Source organism: Ctenopharyngodon idella, chromosome 14 (genome assembly GCF_019924925.1).
Source record: "Ctenopharyngodon idella isolate HZGC_01 chromosome 14, HZGC01, whole genome shotgun sequence".
Classification (NCBI taxonomy): domain Eukaryota; kingdom Metazoa; phylum Chordata; class Actinopteri; order Cypriniformes; family Xenocyprididae; genus Ctenopharyngodon; species Ctenopharyngodon idella.
In genome coordinates this window covers 22,073,439-22,090,803 of record NC_067233.1, presented here as the reverse complement: position 1 = coordinate 22,090,803, position 17,365 = coordinate 22,073,439, and the positions used below count along the sequence as shown (strand labels likewise).

Sequence of the window (17,365 nt, the reverse complement as noted above, 5' to 3'; positions counted from 1 at the left end):
AGTTTTACAGACTGCTGAAAGCTACAGAAAAAAGAAGCAAATAGGTCACTGCAATTCACAGAAACAGCTGGACTCAGGCAGAGAAACATGGATTTGCAGTTATCATTTTGTGTCAGAATGTTGGATTTGGGGGTAAAATCATACCCTATATATTGTATTGTTATATATTGTGTTAACAACTCATCAATTAAATATTTACCATCTTATATTCTGCATAATTGGGTGTTTTTAACTAAACACTGACAAAAACTATACAAGTTTTATGGCTGGACGATATGACGATGTAACATTGATATAAGTGATAACTCCGATTTAGACCTATATATATATTGTATTTATATAAAGCGTTCACAGGCAGATTTGCTTTATGTATTTCCCCGGCGTCGAAATCAGGCACATATTGTCAGGAAACACGATTCCTGGCTGCATGTCAATATCCATGGATTAGGTTTCTTTGACATGTTATAAGGAACACTTTCGAGCCCAACCTTTAGTGTAATCGTTTGTTTTAGTCGCATTTTCGCAGTTTCCTCTATTAAATCCAGTCATGCAGCAGGTTCTTTTGCCACTCAGTCCAGCTGAGGGAGCGTGTTCCGGCGGGAAAGTGACGTAAATGCATACCAAGCATGACCTGGGGCAGCATTTCGACACAGCGCCACCTACTGATCAAGAGATATGAAAACTGTCTATTTTTGCTTATAAATTCTGGACCGTTTGCCCAAAAATCATGAACATTTAATTCAGTGAGATGAATGATACCCAGTTTTCCCATATCGGTCATTTTGAATTTTGTCATAAAATGCTGTATTTTACGAACGCATTAGCGTATCATTACGAAAATTGGTGTGTGTCATCGGAACCATGCCGATGAATGAAATTTCAATAAATGTTAGCTTTTGATTAATTTTATATTTTAATATTCCAGTGTTGAGTCATAATGAGAACAATGATAACAGTTATGCCATACTCGGTCAAGCTTTCTGTCCACCATGTTGAATTTTTTTTTTTAAACTATTTTTTCAAACTCCTCCTAGACCGTTGGTATGATTTTTTTTACTAAAATCAGCTTGGCATGATGCCAAGCTGATTCTGAGACTGTAACTCAGCAACACTTTGCCACCAAACTTTGCATTTGTCAGCAGCCGCGTTTCCATTACAGATTTGCGCAAAACTTTTGCGATATCTTCTAAATGTCGATAAAAAACTATTGTGAAATGACGGCGTTTCCGTTAACCGATGTTATGCGACTAAAACTCTTGTGAAGAGTCATTTTCCTCTTGCGATAAGTCATTTTCTAAAAGATACTTCTTTCTGAGAGCTTTATTTGCTATCTTTACAGAATGATGACGTGACTGTACGTCAGGTGACCTGTAAATGCAAAAAAAAAAACTGTTTCCATTGCAGTTTTGCGAAATATTTCTTTTTCGAATTGCCTGAAAAACCATCTCATGCGAGCATAAAAACCTTTTTGCGATATTTGGGAGTTTTTGCGAAATTCATGTGTTTCCATTGAGCGTAATTTCAATTCGAAATTACAATTTGCACAATTTGAAGGGTAATGGAAATGCAGCTATTGTCCCCTTACGCTGACCACACAACATCAATTTGGTAACAGCGCCACCTAATGGTCAAAAGTGATAAACAATTTAGTCATATTACGAGTGATTGTATTTGTAAATTTTCAGCCATTTTGACTAAAATAATCTAAAAATGTCTTTAATTACTCATTGTTTTGCTCTGAAGCTCCCAGCCATGCTTGCATAACTCGCCATGCTTTTTTTTATGCTAGGCCCCTTAATTGTTGCTTGCAGCTATATTATTTTAAATGGTTTTGCACTGAAATATGAGTGGGACACATTCCTGACAGGTTTCATGAGAGTTTGTGTGTGTGTGTGTGTGTGTGTGTGTGTGTGTGTGTGTGTGTACATTTGAATATTTGAAGAGAAAGAAAGAGCATTTTCTTCCCCCTGAAGCGAAAGAGATCCATCAACATGTTTCAGAGCTGCAGTAAAGGACTGAGAGACGAACAGATCAGACCAGAACACACTGGAGGTTATGAGGAGATTTTTCAGAGTTTACAGAGATGAAGATTACGGTCAGATTCAGTATCTCACTGCAAAATGCATCCGACTGTCTCAGGAGAAAGGTAAGTGTCCAAATGATCAAATTCAAAGATGGAAACCAAGTTTTAGACTGACACAAACCAGTTACGATGATGCAGGTAGATCAGCTTAACAAGTGTGCTGAAAACAGCCATATTCATTTTTGTTTAAATGTATTAATTCTGTAATTTTTTTGACTTATTTTGCAGCACTGGTATATTTTGTTGGCAGCACTTTACAATAAGGTCCCATTTGTTAACTTTCATCAATGCATTAACTAACATTAACAATGAGCAAAACTTTTGTTGCAGTATTTATTAAAATTTCTTAAAGGGATAGTTCACCCAAAAATGAAAATTCTGTTATCATTAACTTACCCTCAAGTTGTTCCAAACCGGTACGAGTTTCTTTCTTCTATTGAACACAAAAGAATATATTTTGAAGAATGTTGGTAACCAAACAGTTGCTGGTCCCTATTGACTTCCATAGTATTTTTTATTTTTTTTTCCATACTTTAGAAGTCAGTGGGGGCCAGCAACTGTTACCAACATTCTTCAAAATATCTTCTTCTGTGTTCAACAGAAGAAAGAAACTCATACAGGTCTAGAACAACTTAAGGGTGAGTGAATGATGACAGAATTTTCATTTTTGGGTGAACAACTGTATTAAAGGGATAGTTCATGTTAATGCTAGCTCAGGTCCTTTAAATAATATTAACAGATAAGTTATTTAAATTAACATTAACTAAGGTTAATATATGCTTTATAAGTATTTTTACTGTTAGTTCATGTTTTGGGACCTTATTGTAAAGTGTTAGCATTTTGTTGGAATTAGGCTAGGCGGCTACTTGTTTATTTTCATTATATAACTTTCTTTACTTGACTATTTTTACACAATTTCTCATTATGCGCAGCTGTGCTTGAAATGCTTCAGCAGTTTTGTCATGCACACAACTAAAATGACTAGTTAGGGTTAGTTTGTGATTTCAGTTGTTTTAGCAGTTTTTCCCCGGATTCGCAGCGATCTCTGATCAGTAATGCAGTGCGCATGCGCGCGCGCGCGTGTGTGTTGCAGCGGCGCTGCAGCGCGAGCTGTTGGTGTCTCGAGAGCGGCAGCAGGCTCTGCAGGCGGAGATGGAGGCTCTGTCAGTGCGAGTGTGTCATAAGGAGCAGATCTGCGTTGAGCTGAGCATCAAATACGAGCAACTGCTGGAGCGATTTCAGCAGCAGCAGGTACAGCCGAACACAAACCATATTAATATGTGAGATGATCGCTGGACGCCACGCTCTGATGAAACGCGTGAGCTCCTGTGACAGATTGTACACTGTATATGAAGTAGTTACTAACAAAATATGTACTTATAAATTCATGAAACAAAAGTTGCACTCGTCTTTTCTTCCCTATTGTGACATATACCAAGTGAAACGGCTTCTCAAACAAGAACAAATGTAGGGCGGGGATTGATTGGATGGTTGTGGTTTGCTATCGGTGCTTATGTGAGTGACAGGTTGCCCCGCCCTTGCGCCAGTAAACACGTCATAGGAGAAGAGATGTTGCTGCAAGTAGGAGGGGAAGTTATTTTGTTTAAAAGCTTATTGTAGCAATATTACACAGTTCAATACTATTTAAAACGTATGCAGTATACAGTAAATACTGTGCAGTATGGCAGCACTCCATATATAACCTGTGTGTGTGTGTAGGAACAGGCTGATGTCCTGCAGCAGCGTGTGCTCTCTGTGACGGAGGACAGGCGGAGAGACTCGTCACTTCTGTGTCTGCAGCTGGAGCAGGTGAGCTGTGATTTACAGCAGCTGCAGGGCTCAGAGATGCAGCTGATGGGCATGGTGGACGAGCTGCACCAGGAGGCTCAGCTCAGAGCCCAGCAAGCTGAGGTCCTGGAGACGCGGCTCCACAAGGAAACTCAGTCAAAGGCACAGCTAGTAGAAGACCTAGAGATGCAGCTAAACAGGTATCTCACTGCATGAAACGTGTAAGAAACTTGATTCTTTTACGCACAGCTATTGTATGTAAAACATGACATTCACAGCAGTGTCATATGACAGACACATTTTCTCACGCCTGTATTTTTTGCTTGATCAGTAAATCCCTGGAGCTGGTGGAGCTGCAGATGTCGCATGAAGCCCTGCGGCAGGATCTGTGTGATCAGCACAGCGCCCACCAGAGGACGGTGGAGGAACTGCAGCGAGAGAATTCAGAGAGTCTCGACAAACTCCGTGAAACGGCCGAACAGTTCGAGTGGCTGTGTGAGCAGCAGCGGAGGTGGATGAGCTGCGTGAAGAGGTTACGTTTGCTCCATTTCATAAACACACTTCACTCATAGCAATGGGCGCTTTCAAAACACGCTTCATGAAGCTTTGAAACCTTTGCACATTGTTTGTTTCAAACCAGTGATTCGGAGCACATATCAGACTGCCAAAGTCAAGTGATTTCAGTAAACGAGGCTTCGTTACATCATAACTGTTACGAAATTTTAATGGTTCGCCACTAGGGGGCGATGATCTTTGTGAACCCATAAACCAGTGACTCTTTAAGATTTTACCTGATCTCGGATAAATTTGTTGAAATTTTATGATGGTTTTGTATAATATAAAGGAAGAGTTGTAGTTAAAAATCTCTTATTAGTCTGATTAACTGATCAAAATATCACACATTATAATCTTTAATCATATTAGATGATTTGTTAATTGCATTTAATAGATTGTAAAAGATGTTTTTATACATGTTTGGGCTGAGTTTTTGCTGCATTTATACCGTTCTGACCAGCCTGTGGCCTTTCGAGAGTTTCGAAACAGTGAATCATTTTGCGAAGCAATTGGCTCAAATGATTCAAAGTTTTGCAAAGCTTGTTTCTGCGACTGAATAAAAAATAAAAAAGGTAATTGCAACTTTTTATCTCGCAATTGCGAGAAAAAAAAGTCAGAATTACAAGAATAAAAGTCAGAATTGTGAGATAAAAAGTAGAAATTATCTTTTAAATTGTTTTATTCCTTCCATAACTTTTCACTCATTTTTAAACTGCTGAAAATGAGCATATGTCACACGAATCACGTTTTTAGATTCAAGTGCACTACTTTTCCATTGTTTTTCAATGTAAACACGCACTAGACGGACGTCTTCCACTGTTGCGCTCACGTCTTTTAAAACACATCTTTCTAAAAACATTCCGCTCAAGATAAAATAAGTTCAACTTAAAAAAAAAAGTGTCTCTAGACCTTGCACTTTTTCGTTCTGCTGACCCACATCTTGTGTTTTATTGTGTTCCGTCCAGTTGTTTTTGAATGCTAGAATGCGTGTGAACTGTGAACAGCCCCCTCAAAAAGGGAAATGAAGATGTTTTCTGCAGGTGAGCAGGTGTGTGTGTGTGTGCAGGTTTAAGGACTGTCTGTCAGGTGAGAAGGAGTCCCTGGAGCTGCAGGTGAACAGGTTACAGGTGGAGTTGGATGCTGTCAGGAAGACTGTGAACTCTGACTGTCCCACAGAACCCATCAGAAGGTCACTTTTTATTTTATTTTATTTTATTTTTTATTTTATATTATAAATGTGCTATGATTTTTCTCTTTTCCTCAAAGATGGGATGATGAGAGGATATCTGACCTCCAGGCTGAGGTGGACCGATGGAAAAGACTGTATGAAGACCTGCTTAAACTCACAACACAGCAGGTACAAACACACACACACACACACACACACACTAACCCTGTCTGAAGAAATACACACCATAGTTTTATAATATGTATGTGGTTTTGTCAGGGCCAGTGGGCAGCAGATGGACACCTCAAACCCCCGTGAGGATCCAAACACAGACGACAGCTTCACATCACACACACTGACCCATCTGTAGTCCAGTTTAAATCATTGTTGTAGGGTTTATGAAAAAAGGGAGATGTTCAGATCGAGTTATTCTTCCTGTTATTGTGTGTCCGTCGCAGTCCATCATGATCCGGTCAGTGGTTCTGTTCTGTTCTGTGGTCTAGTTTCCTGTTTTGCTGTTTGTTCTCTGGTTCAGTGACAATTTAAGTCACACGAATTACTATAAACCCTAAATGATAAATCAGGTTTATTAATTTTATGCAAGTGACCAGTGTAAGGTTGGAGTTGTTTAGCTATGATACAAAAGTTTGGAATAATGTTTTTGAAAGGGTCTCTTTTGCTCATCAAGGCTGCATTTATTTGATAAAAAAATACAGAAAAAATAGTGAAATATTATTGCAATGTAAAATATCGGTTTTCTATGTGAATATATAGTAAAGTGTAATTTATTCCTGTGATCAAAGCTGAATTTTCAGCATCATTACTCCAGTCTTCAGTGTCACATGATCCTTCAGAAATCATTCTGGTAAATTTTGATAAATTTAAAAATTGATAAATTTTTAAATCCCAAACTTTTGAACAGTGTGTGTGTGTGTGTGTCAGTTTGTTAAATAGATTATATGAAGTCACCAGCACATGCACACAGTTATCAGTGGTTGTGAGAGTGTTCAGACACTAGAGGGTGATGTTCCTCCACTGACAGTCACACCAAACCTCAAGCAGCAGCTCAAGAACTGTAATGTATTTCACATCTTTCCATATCTGAGCACAACTAGACAGTCATCATAATGCTGGAGCTCCTGACTGAAGCAGATGTCACTGTCCTTAAGTCACCTCTGATCCATCTTGACTCGTACTGTCTCGTCATCTGTGTCTGACAGCAGGAATGTGTTTCTCAATGATCCATAAAGCACAGCACAAACTCATCGTTCAACACTAACATCACACAGTCTCCAATACACTTTTACTGTTGTGTATAGGAAAGTCTGTCAGCGCTTACATCAGACGTTCATATTATTTAATACTGTGTTAAAGTTATTAAAATCCGATGCATGGAAGACAAAGAAAACCGTATGTAATACCACTGTGTAACCACTAGATGCCTGTATAGCCTATATGCAAATAGTGCTGCGTAATCCCTAGTTGCTTATAAAAGTATTTTCAGACATAATTACTTGCTTTTGTACCATTCTGATTAACCTTCTGGCATTGTTAGTTTTGGGGGTCACACTAGTTGTGACCGAACACCTGAAATGTAACTTTTTTATTTTCAGTAAAATCAATGTAATATATTTTTGTTCATTTTTTTAATTTGTATTTTGAGAGAATTTCATGGTACTAATTAATATTTATGCTACAGTTATATTTTTTTTCCCCATTGAAAGCAATTTTAAAAAATTTCAAATATTTTTTAATTACTTTTCAATGAAAGCAGTATTTTTATGTTAAAATAGAGACAATGGGCCAGATTTTGACGATCTAAGCGCATGGTCTAAAGCGCACGCCGCAACCGCACTTAGGGCGTGTCCAAATCCACTTTTGCTAGTTTAACGATGGAAAAAATGGTTGGCGCGCCCGGCACACGGTCCAAAAGGGTTGTACCTAGTCTCTTAATGAGTAATGGGTGTGTTTTGGGCGTAACGTGCAATAAAACAATCAGAGTCTCATCTCCCATTCTCTTTAAAAGCCAGTTTTTGCTATTCATATAATTTGCTATTCACATGGTGGAATTTGCGAGCGGAAAAATTGAACGCTTGTCTAGCGAAAAAACAGATCTGCTCATGTGCGAGGTTAAAGCGCAAGAGCAGACCATCTACGGATTCCACTAAAGCATTTTTATCTTTATGCACACAATAATAATCTTTACATTGTAATCCTTTTATTTTTTTATATTTGGCATGTTTGTTTGCAGCTGTGCATCCCTGTGTGTGTAACAAGCAGAGTCTATGCGCCTATAGGTGCATATTACTAACGTGCTCTTTAGATAACAAAAAAATACTGCGCCATTGACTTTAGACCAGGTTTTTGTTGGTCAATGGCGCAGTCGTTTTCAGTTGCCTCAAAATAGCAACACGCCAACAATGCACCTGAACTGCATACCCATGGGCGAACAGATGGGTGCAAATGCATTTGCTATTTAAACAACATGACGCAGGACGTGAAAATGATAACTGCGTCAGGCTGAAACTAGCAAAAAACACAAAAAAAACGCCTGGTGCCACATTGCGCCGGGTGTATGATAGGGCCCAATGTCTTTAAAATCCAATTTTTGAAGGCAGATTAGTGCCATCTGGTGGGAGTAAAAAAAGAAAAACTTCTGTAATCCCATTGTTTAACCACAAGATTCCTATATAGCTCTATATAAAAAGGCTTGTTTTTAGACATAAATACTTATTTTATTAATTTGTGGATTTGGATATATATTTAGTCATTCTTAAAGACAACTTTTTGTAAAGTTTTAGATTTTTTTTTGTCCGTATTTGCATTAATTTTACTGGTCAATCCTGAACACAAAGGAGGACATTTTGTTACACATAACATCAAAATGTAACAAAAATGAACAGGAATACTTTATCAGAAGTTAATCAACCTGATTTCAACCTCTTATTTGAGTCTTCTGCCTCAATTTTGCCATACTGTTACAGCCACACCAGATTGTGCGTGTATGATAGTGTGTGTGTGTGTGTGTGTGAGTGCGTTTGTCTGTTTTGTACTCTCGATGTTTTAGAGTGTAACTCCTTCATTGGTGTCTGTGTTTTTACTGCATTGTGGCTGAATTATTGATTTTATTTCCATAAAAGTCATCGATTTTCGTACCATTCCGATGAAGTCAAAACATTTTATTTTGAACAACACCAGAGGGTTATGTGAAACATTTCCATCAGAAGGCTAGTTATGCAAATGAGGACATATCACGTGTCTATTTTCACATTGGACTATTGGATCTGAACTGCGGTAGGTTTGCTTCAACACCATTACATCCGACTAGCTGGTGTTTACTTAGAAAAACAATGGAAGTGTAGCACAGTGAAATGGAAAAACATGTTGTGTTTGAACGGGGCCTTTACGCTGTACAGGATAACCAGTTTCAGTCATTTATTTTTGTTTATGTGGCATTATATTTACTACAGAATCCTTTCCAAAGGCAATTTATAATACAAATCATGTGCTGAAACCTCTTTACATATACATTTAGCTGTCCTCTCCATCTGTGAATCTGTAATAGTATAGATGTGAATAGAGTCCAGGACTGTAAGGGTTAATGAGTCTGGATGCCTCTTACCTTCATTACGTAGAAAAACAGACATGTCTTGTAAGACTGATTTCCCCGGTGATGTCAGGGATTTTCAAAGTCTCTTGTGTTTAGGGAACAGGACTTTTGTATATGATTCAAAAATATTATTATGGAGAGCTGCTTCCACACGCTTATATCAATAATAAAGCTGCCATCTCAAACAGATGTTTGGAGCGACTCCTTCGATCCAATCAATGTGTCGGACTGTTATGAAGTTGTCATAGAGACGTCACTCCCGCCCTCTGCTGGTGGATGTTGGAACTTCATGTTGTGTAACCGCATTTACCTACAGGTTTGAGTCCCTTTCAAACAGTCAAACTGACAGGAGCAGCTCCGGTGGAGAACAGTGACTGGATCCAGAACCTTCAGATGACGCACAGCTCATGTCTCAGCCGCTCTAAGGTACTGAAACCACACATGAAACCCCACAATACATGGTAAAGCAGCGATAAGTTTGAAGCAAAGTCCACAAGTAGTTTGAATCGGCGGCCATCTTAGAAACGCCTCTCGGTCATGCAAATGCAGCGCCTATCTCTTTGAATGGGGAAACATCAAATTCTCCAAAGCTGTTTGCCAAGCTTTTGATTAAATTTCGTATTTTAAATCAACAGTGAAATCTGACAACAATCATAAATTTTGTTTCTAAACGCTCCAATCATGACAAAAAACTATTTTTCAGGCTGGATCAAGCTATTGCGCATGCGCAGTCCTAAGCGCGTCTTTATAGAAAGTGCGCGTCTGACTGTTTCTATAGGAACCGGAGCTTCTAATGGCCACTGCAGTGATGCGATGACTTTACCAATTAGCGATTGGCTATTATTTAGAAGGCGGGACATATTCTGCCATATTGTGTGTTTCACCATTTTTCTATATATAAAGTCTTTGGTTTGAAGTATGTGAGCAAAACATCCCGACATCGTCCATGCGCTGATGAATGTGTTGCATGCTTTCCTCTCAAGTCTCAATAACAAAATAAACACGCAACAAAAATGACAACGGTCAGAAAACAGCATTTAAGAAAGCATGGTGGATGTGTTTGAGCTACCTTCACGTGCTATCGGAATTGTTAAATACGATTTTCCTAGTTGGAAATTGGACATGAACACCCTCTCAAGTCGTATTTACCAGTGGGAAGCTCGGGTATAATTTTGATACCCAAGTTTCAGAGTTGGGCATGTCATAAACTTTAAACATGGTGGAGGGGTGAACGATTGTGATTGTATTCTTTATTATTTTTTTCCACAACAGCAACATCGCCTGGTCTTGTCGTTACAGTAGTGCATATTTACATATATGAATAATCATTTGAAGTGTATTGTATGTTTTATACACAGTGAAAATAGCCTGTATTTGACCGAAATTCCAGAATCGTCAGCAAGCTGACTAGCTAGATAGCGCAGTGAATGTTTATATGGATGTCAATGAATGGGACGCTATATAATTTTGGCTTTAATAAGATTTTCCCAATAAATAGGCAAGAATAAACCTGGTGTCCACCATGATTCCTGTTCTTTCCGACAACAAAGCACTTAATCACGTAATCACGACTTCAGAAGTGGAAAGTAGGAAATTTCTGATAACTCATGAAGGCACTCCAGTCACAGCTTCAGTTTCTACTAAAAAGCAGCTCTCCAGTGTGTTCATGTTTTTCGACCGACTGATCAGAATGAACCGGAGAAGATTAAAGGCCCGTTCACACCAAGAACGATAATTAAAGATAACTATAACGATAACTATATTTGCGTCCACACCAACGAACGATAACGGTCTGTTTATTCTAAGTTCGTGCGCTGCGGTTTCAAACTGTGTACAACATGTTTTTGCTGTTCTTGTTGCATTTACACAGCTTTAACCAGCAGATGTCCTCAGCATGCTATGTTTCGAGTGAATAGCTAGTGTAATCGATCTAATCTAACAGTGAATTTAGCACAAAGTCAATATAGTGGAATAAAAACAACACGTAGTCTTTTTCCCTGCAACTTCAAAGGAAGCAGGACAATGTTGTAGAAACTAGCGCTGGATACCTGAGGTCATTTTATGTTACACTGTTTCTAGCCTGGCATAATGATCTCATTGTTAATACTTCTCACCATTTTTTGCGAGGGTATGACCAATTGTTTTCCATATATCCATTTTTTTTAAAGTATCCTTGAAAAGGGGGTTTGACTTGTCAAACTGTGGTGGATTTTTCTGGACCTCGGCGATTAACTTCTCCGCAATGTCGTCTGCCGTTTTAAATGCGCGAGCCCTTAAATTAGAATGGATTCTGATTGGCTGTCAATGTTTTTATCGTTCAACGGCTGGAAAAAAATCGTTCTGAAAGTATCATTTATCATCATTATCGTTATAGCTGTGGTATGCAGTTTGCTATTGTTTTATATTTAGAACGATTTTTAGAACTATATCTTTATCGTTATCTTTATAGTTCTTGGTGTGAACAGGCCTCAACACCTTAAAGAAGGCGGGGCCTCAGAACCACACCCACCTATTACATCATCACCATGGACCAATGATAGTTTGAAAGTGTTTACCAGCCTGAGTGTCCTCAGATGATAAGTGTTGACATTTAATTAATTGCAGAAGTTCATGCTGGAGGTTTAGATCAAACCCTGAGCCGAATGTTTGAGGAAAATCAGCACAGTTGCACAAACACTGTGAACAGAGCAGATTATGTTTGGAAACAAAGTACACAAACTTGTGTGTTTGTGATATTTATTGTAGATGTGTATCATATATTGACTGTCCCTCACCTGTAAACACCTCCTTTTAGCTCACGCACAATCAAGAACAATATCTCAAAATGTGCATCATCCATCACTGAGCTCAGAGTTTCTGGAACAAACTGATGTTTGTGTTTGTGAAATATGTGAAAACAAAATCAGAAAACATTACTACTGGACTGAACCCAACAAACACAGAATGAGGTTTGTGAGTGTTTCATCAGTTCAGTATTTTGGCGTTTTGTTCGTTGATGTGATCACGTGTATTTTGTAGTCACATATTGTATGTTCAGTCATATCCCTGCACTGAAACTGTTTAATCAAAAGCGTGTGCTGTTGATCTGTGACCCTGAGAGACATTCATTCATTCATTCATTCAAGGAGTGATTGTGATTTTGTGATTATGCATGTGTGAATCACAGTGGATTTAACATGGCTTTTTTTGGCACTGATCAACAGAAAATCCTAATACTATTACAGAAAGTTCTGCCTTAAAAACAAATGGTGCAGCCGAATAAAGTACAGATGTTTAGTAGTTACTAAGTGGATTTTACATCCCAATTTAAGTAAGAACAAATGGTAAATTTACAGTGAACTCAAAAGGGCAAGGACATTTTGATCTCTCATAATACTAATATCAAAGCATAGAAGTTTGTAAAAGGGTCATTTTGGGTTCACTATTTGGGCTCTGACTAACTGACCTGTCAGTGTGTGAATATAGATCATGAGCGAGTGTTATAGACACGTTAAAGTCTCGGCACAGACAGACCATCTCACATACATGCCCAGTTCAGCCCTAAAAATAGCTGCGCACAAATCTAAACCCACAGTTCAATATGAAGGCGACGACTGAACCGGAAACATTTTACCGTTTTAATACAACAAAGCTCCATTCAGCCCCGAAACTCGTAATATTTTATTCACGTAACCTGCGTCTCACACTCTCGCAGAGCAAAGCAAACACAGACGGCGTGTAGGATAATATTTGTGCATGTGTGTGAGTGTGTATCACAGTTAAAGACAGAAATATCTGTGTTCTGTACAGCAGGTAATTCTTAAATCCATTATCACGTCTCTCAGCTGAAGTTCATACGCTCAAATATCTGCTGACGGCTTTCAGCGGCGCACAGCTAGACGCAGAGAGAGACAAAGAGAAAAAGAGGAGAATTTCCTCTGTGATGTTTTTGTGGGCTGGTAAAGATCTGTAACGGCAGAACCAGGGCCTAAAATTAACTTGTTGCCACACCTGCCACTGGCGGCTGATGCCAGAAATATTTCTGTTTCAGCCATGAAACTGTATTTTGCTTTAATACATTCTTAAAAGGTTATTGGCATCGATGGTTCCATGAAGAACCTTTAACATCCATAGAATCTTTCTATTACACTAAAGGTTCTTTTAAGAACTTCACTGAAAGGTTCTTTGGGAAACCAAATATAGTTCTTCTATGGCATCACTGGGACCTTTATTTTTAAGAGTGAAAATATAAAAGTCCCCCTGTAGTCAATAATTTTTATCCCTTAAAACTCATCTTTGATCACCAAAATGACATATTTGAATGTTTTTTTTCCTATAAATTTTTTCATGCCTTAAAATAGCTTGAATCTAACTCTACACCCTTGCTTCATTTAGTATGCACAGATCTATGAATATGCTAATTAGCTCAGCCTCCACTCACTCGCACAAGCTCAGAGATCCACTTGGTCAACTTACTGAGGTAAACGCTGCACAATGGTATCATTTTTATAAGGTCAGACATGTAACGGTTATTAATATGATTAGCCTTTTGCTTCACTACGTTATCAAACAGCTAATAATGTGTTGCTAATGTTACACAAACCATGTTCCCATTTCAGCTGCCTTCTTCAGAGTGGTAATAGTTAATGATATGCTAAAGCCCGCCGGCACGTTGACGTGATTGGTTACAAGGTAGGTTGTGATGTAAGAAACACCAGCGATTTCGAACCGTGTTTTTGAGACTGTCTTTGGTTCACTGCATGAGAAAGTACTCAGCAATGGTGTTGACTAATGAATTTGCACATGGCTTGTCTTAAAGGGGACCTATTATGCCTCATTTTACAAGATGTAAAATAAGTCTCTGATGTCCCCAGAGTGTGTATGTGAAGTTTTAGCTCAAAATACCCCACAGATCATTTTTTATAGCATGTTAAAATTGCCACTTTTTGGGGTTGAGCAAAAACGCGCCATTTCAGCGTGTGCCCTTTAAATGCAAATGAGCTGCTGCGCTTGGCCTAAGAGGGCGGAGCTTCAAGAGCTCGTTCTCCTGTGTCAGGATTCAGTCAGGACGCACTATAATGTCAGAAACTGCGAATATATGCTGCATGGAGATAGAACAGGTATAGTTAAGTTCAGTTACGGTTATAACTTATATTGTCTTCTTGTTTTTATCCACTATATTAGCACAAGCCTGCTGTACCGGACCCGTTCGACTTTACCAATGAGTTTTATGACATTTATTGTACTTCACACAAAAGTTGAAGCGTCCGTTTTCACTCTAGAAAATCTCTGTAAGAGCTGAATAAAACAGTGCAAGTGTGCATTAAAATATTATGCATAAACTCTCTCTCTCTCTCCTTTGCATTATCATCAACATACACAGCGAATTACACAGAAACACTCGTTACAACTAACAGTAAACAAATATATAAAGTCCTTATGCCTTTTCGGGTGGTGCTTAATAAACTGGTAAACTTTATATCTGTAAATCAACTCCGATGAACTGTAATAAAGTGTTCTCACCTTCATTACTGCCGTATCCAGTATCACTCTGGAGACTGTAAGCTGGATCACGAACAGTTTGTACTGATCCATCCTTTAGTAACAAATTTTTAGCACAATCTCTGTTTTGTATTGTCTCTTTGTATTGACATTCGTTCACAAAGCAGTCTGGTGTGAAATGATTCACGCAGATGAATTTTGGTAGAGTTGAAGGACCATTTTCTTCGAAAACAAAATGAATCCACCTTGTCTTCAGCGGCTCAGATTTTGGGAGTAAATGGAGAGAGCTTTGTGGATTAATCCATCCAGCTACAGAACATCTAAAACGCTTGGGAGGCGTTCTCGTCAGTGCAGCAATGGCAGACTGTACAACTCGCTGTGAACTCGCTCAGGGCGGTTCTATGTTAAAACGGCAGAGTCTGTCAACATTCGTGGGCGGGGCCTGTGGCTAATGTGACGTCACACTGCCAGGGATCTGGAAACGGCTTATTCTGAGACACTGCTTATGATTTATGGGGATGAAAAAAAAGGAGTGGTTGGATTTTTATCATTATAGGGTGGTTGTGTACACACACTGCCAACACACATTTATAGCCAAACACCATGTAAAAGTGAATTTTGCATAATAGGTCCCCTTTAAAGCATATTAAAAACACCACATAGACATATAAACAACATTAAAAACTTTTTTTTACCACAGGGGGACTTTAATATTTGTATGATTGAACTGGTTTATCATAACAAACGGAGTTGATCTTTCGTGTCACTCACAGCATCATATGTGAGATGATCTTAAGTCTCAAATGTTGTGATTTTGATCTGTGCAACATTCAAAATTTAAGAATTGTCTCTCGTTCATTTGTAAGTTGAAATCTGGATTGAATTGGCCACGTTCACAAGAAGTTGAACAAAGAAATTTCACACAGGTGATGCATTCTGGGAAATGAAGTGTTCTTCCAACTTGGTCTACAAGGTTTAATAAAATAATAATTTAAATAAAAATATTAACTGAATCTATCTATCTATCTATCTATCTATCTATCTATTGTTCTATCGTTCTATCTATCTATCTATCTATCCTTCTATCTATCTATCTATCCTTCTATCGTTCTGTCTATCTATTGTTCTATCATTGTATCGTTCTGTCTATCGTTCTATTCATCTATCTATCAATCCTATCTATCTATCTATCGTTCTATCTATCATCTATCGTTCTATCTATCTATCTATCTATCTATCTGTCTGTCTGTCTGTCTGTCTGTCTGTCTTTTAAACTTTAAGCTTTTAAAAATACTTCAAACTTACTTCAAAGTGAAAACCTTGAAACGTCAAGCTTTTAAAATTATTTCAAAAGCGTATCTTCAAACTTACAGCTTGTTAAACCATTTTAAACTTTCAGACTAGACTTTCACAAGTTAGTTTGTCTATTAACTTTATCTGGTGTCTGATGTTTCAGCTGCTCAGTGACTTTTATTTACAGTGGTTATTAGTTATTTACATGCCAAAGCCAATTTTGTTTGTATTATTGTGGTGTCTGATATTGCAGAAAAGTGTTGCATTTTATTTATTTATTTATTTATTTATTTTTTTAAAAAGATGTTATCATTGACTTACTGGTACATTTGCCATCTCTAGATCAGGTTTTGCTGGCTGTCACTCCGCCGTCAGGATGTCAAACGGTTCTGAATTGTATAAACACCGGACAGAAGTTTCTCACAGGTCATCTGTGAGCGTGTTTAACGCTGTCTGTTGCTCATTGACCTACTGACCGCTTTCCTGACCTTTTAAGGTCAAGGGTCACCTCCCACGTTACACTGTTGCAACTGTGGTGATGTCACACCTGCTACCGTGACACAGAGTTCATCCCTCGATGAGACATGACCTGCAGAAATCACACGCGTGTGTAGGTCGGTCATGCCAGACTGACGGTAGATTTAACATTTCAGTTATAGCAAATATCAGCTGCAGATTTCTTGATATATCATTGCAGAATGTAACTATATTATCACACAGCTCTACATTTAAAGTTGCAAATATTAGCATATCCCGCTGATGTGTGTGTTGTAGTTTCAAAGTTGAGTCATAAAAGTCAAACGTATGGAAACGCCATCAGATGCAGAATTAGCTAAACCTTCCCGCATTTACTGAGTTCACTTTATGGCGTCTGAGAATAGTGTTTCTGACGTGCTTCTGCTGCCGCCCCATTGAGAGATTCATGTACACACTGATTTTATGAGCAAATTCATGAAGGAAACCTCAAGATTCAGGACCACCAAGATTAATGTGCAGGATCTGAGGGTCTTATAACACGCGCTGCCAGCCGCTGAAAGGAACATTGTGTAGTCAGTCGTCTCACAGCCAGCGCTGTAATTTACCCTCTGCCTGCTGCTGGAAAAATACTCACATTAATGAGCTACAAAAGCACAATAATCGCACAACATCCACACTGAATTATTATCATCAGCCAATACAATAAGCCACTGGTGCGCTTAAAAAGGTCAGTCATTTTATAATATGTGTTATGCAGTGCAATAAAATTCAGTCAGTGGGGTCATAAAAATAAACTTAATAACAAGTGACCCCGCTGAACGATATTTATTCTTTCAAACTCAAATAATCTTGATATTTTTTTCATTTTGCTTCTCCAGTAAATGTATCCTGATTTAAGAATTTTTGGATA

The 17,365-nt window shown here is 38.4% G+C and overlaps 1 protein-coding gene across 1 annotated transcript; it reads left to right on the top strand.

The window, feature by feature from the left end:
• Positions 1-1,129: 1,129 nt before the first annotated feature.
• Positions 1,130-7,270, top strand: LOC127494103 (rab11 family-interacting protein 3). The gene is made up of 7 exons (XM_051859709.1): positions 1,130-2,146; positions 3,177-3,334; positions 3,803-4,071; positions 4,203-4,403; positions 5,493-5,615; positions 5,693-5,783; positions 5,874-7,270. Exons 1-7 carry the CDS (start codon positions 2,056-2,058, stop codon positions 5,910-5,912), a joined length of 972 nt encoding a protein of 323 aa, XP_051715669.1. The 5' UTR covers positions 1,130-2,055; the 3' UTR covers positions 5,913-7,270.
• The last annotated feature ends 10,095 nt before the right edge of the window (positions 7,271-17,365 follow it).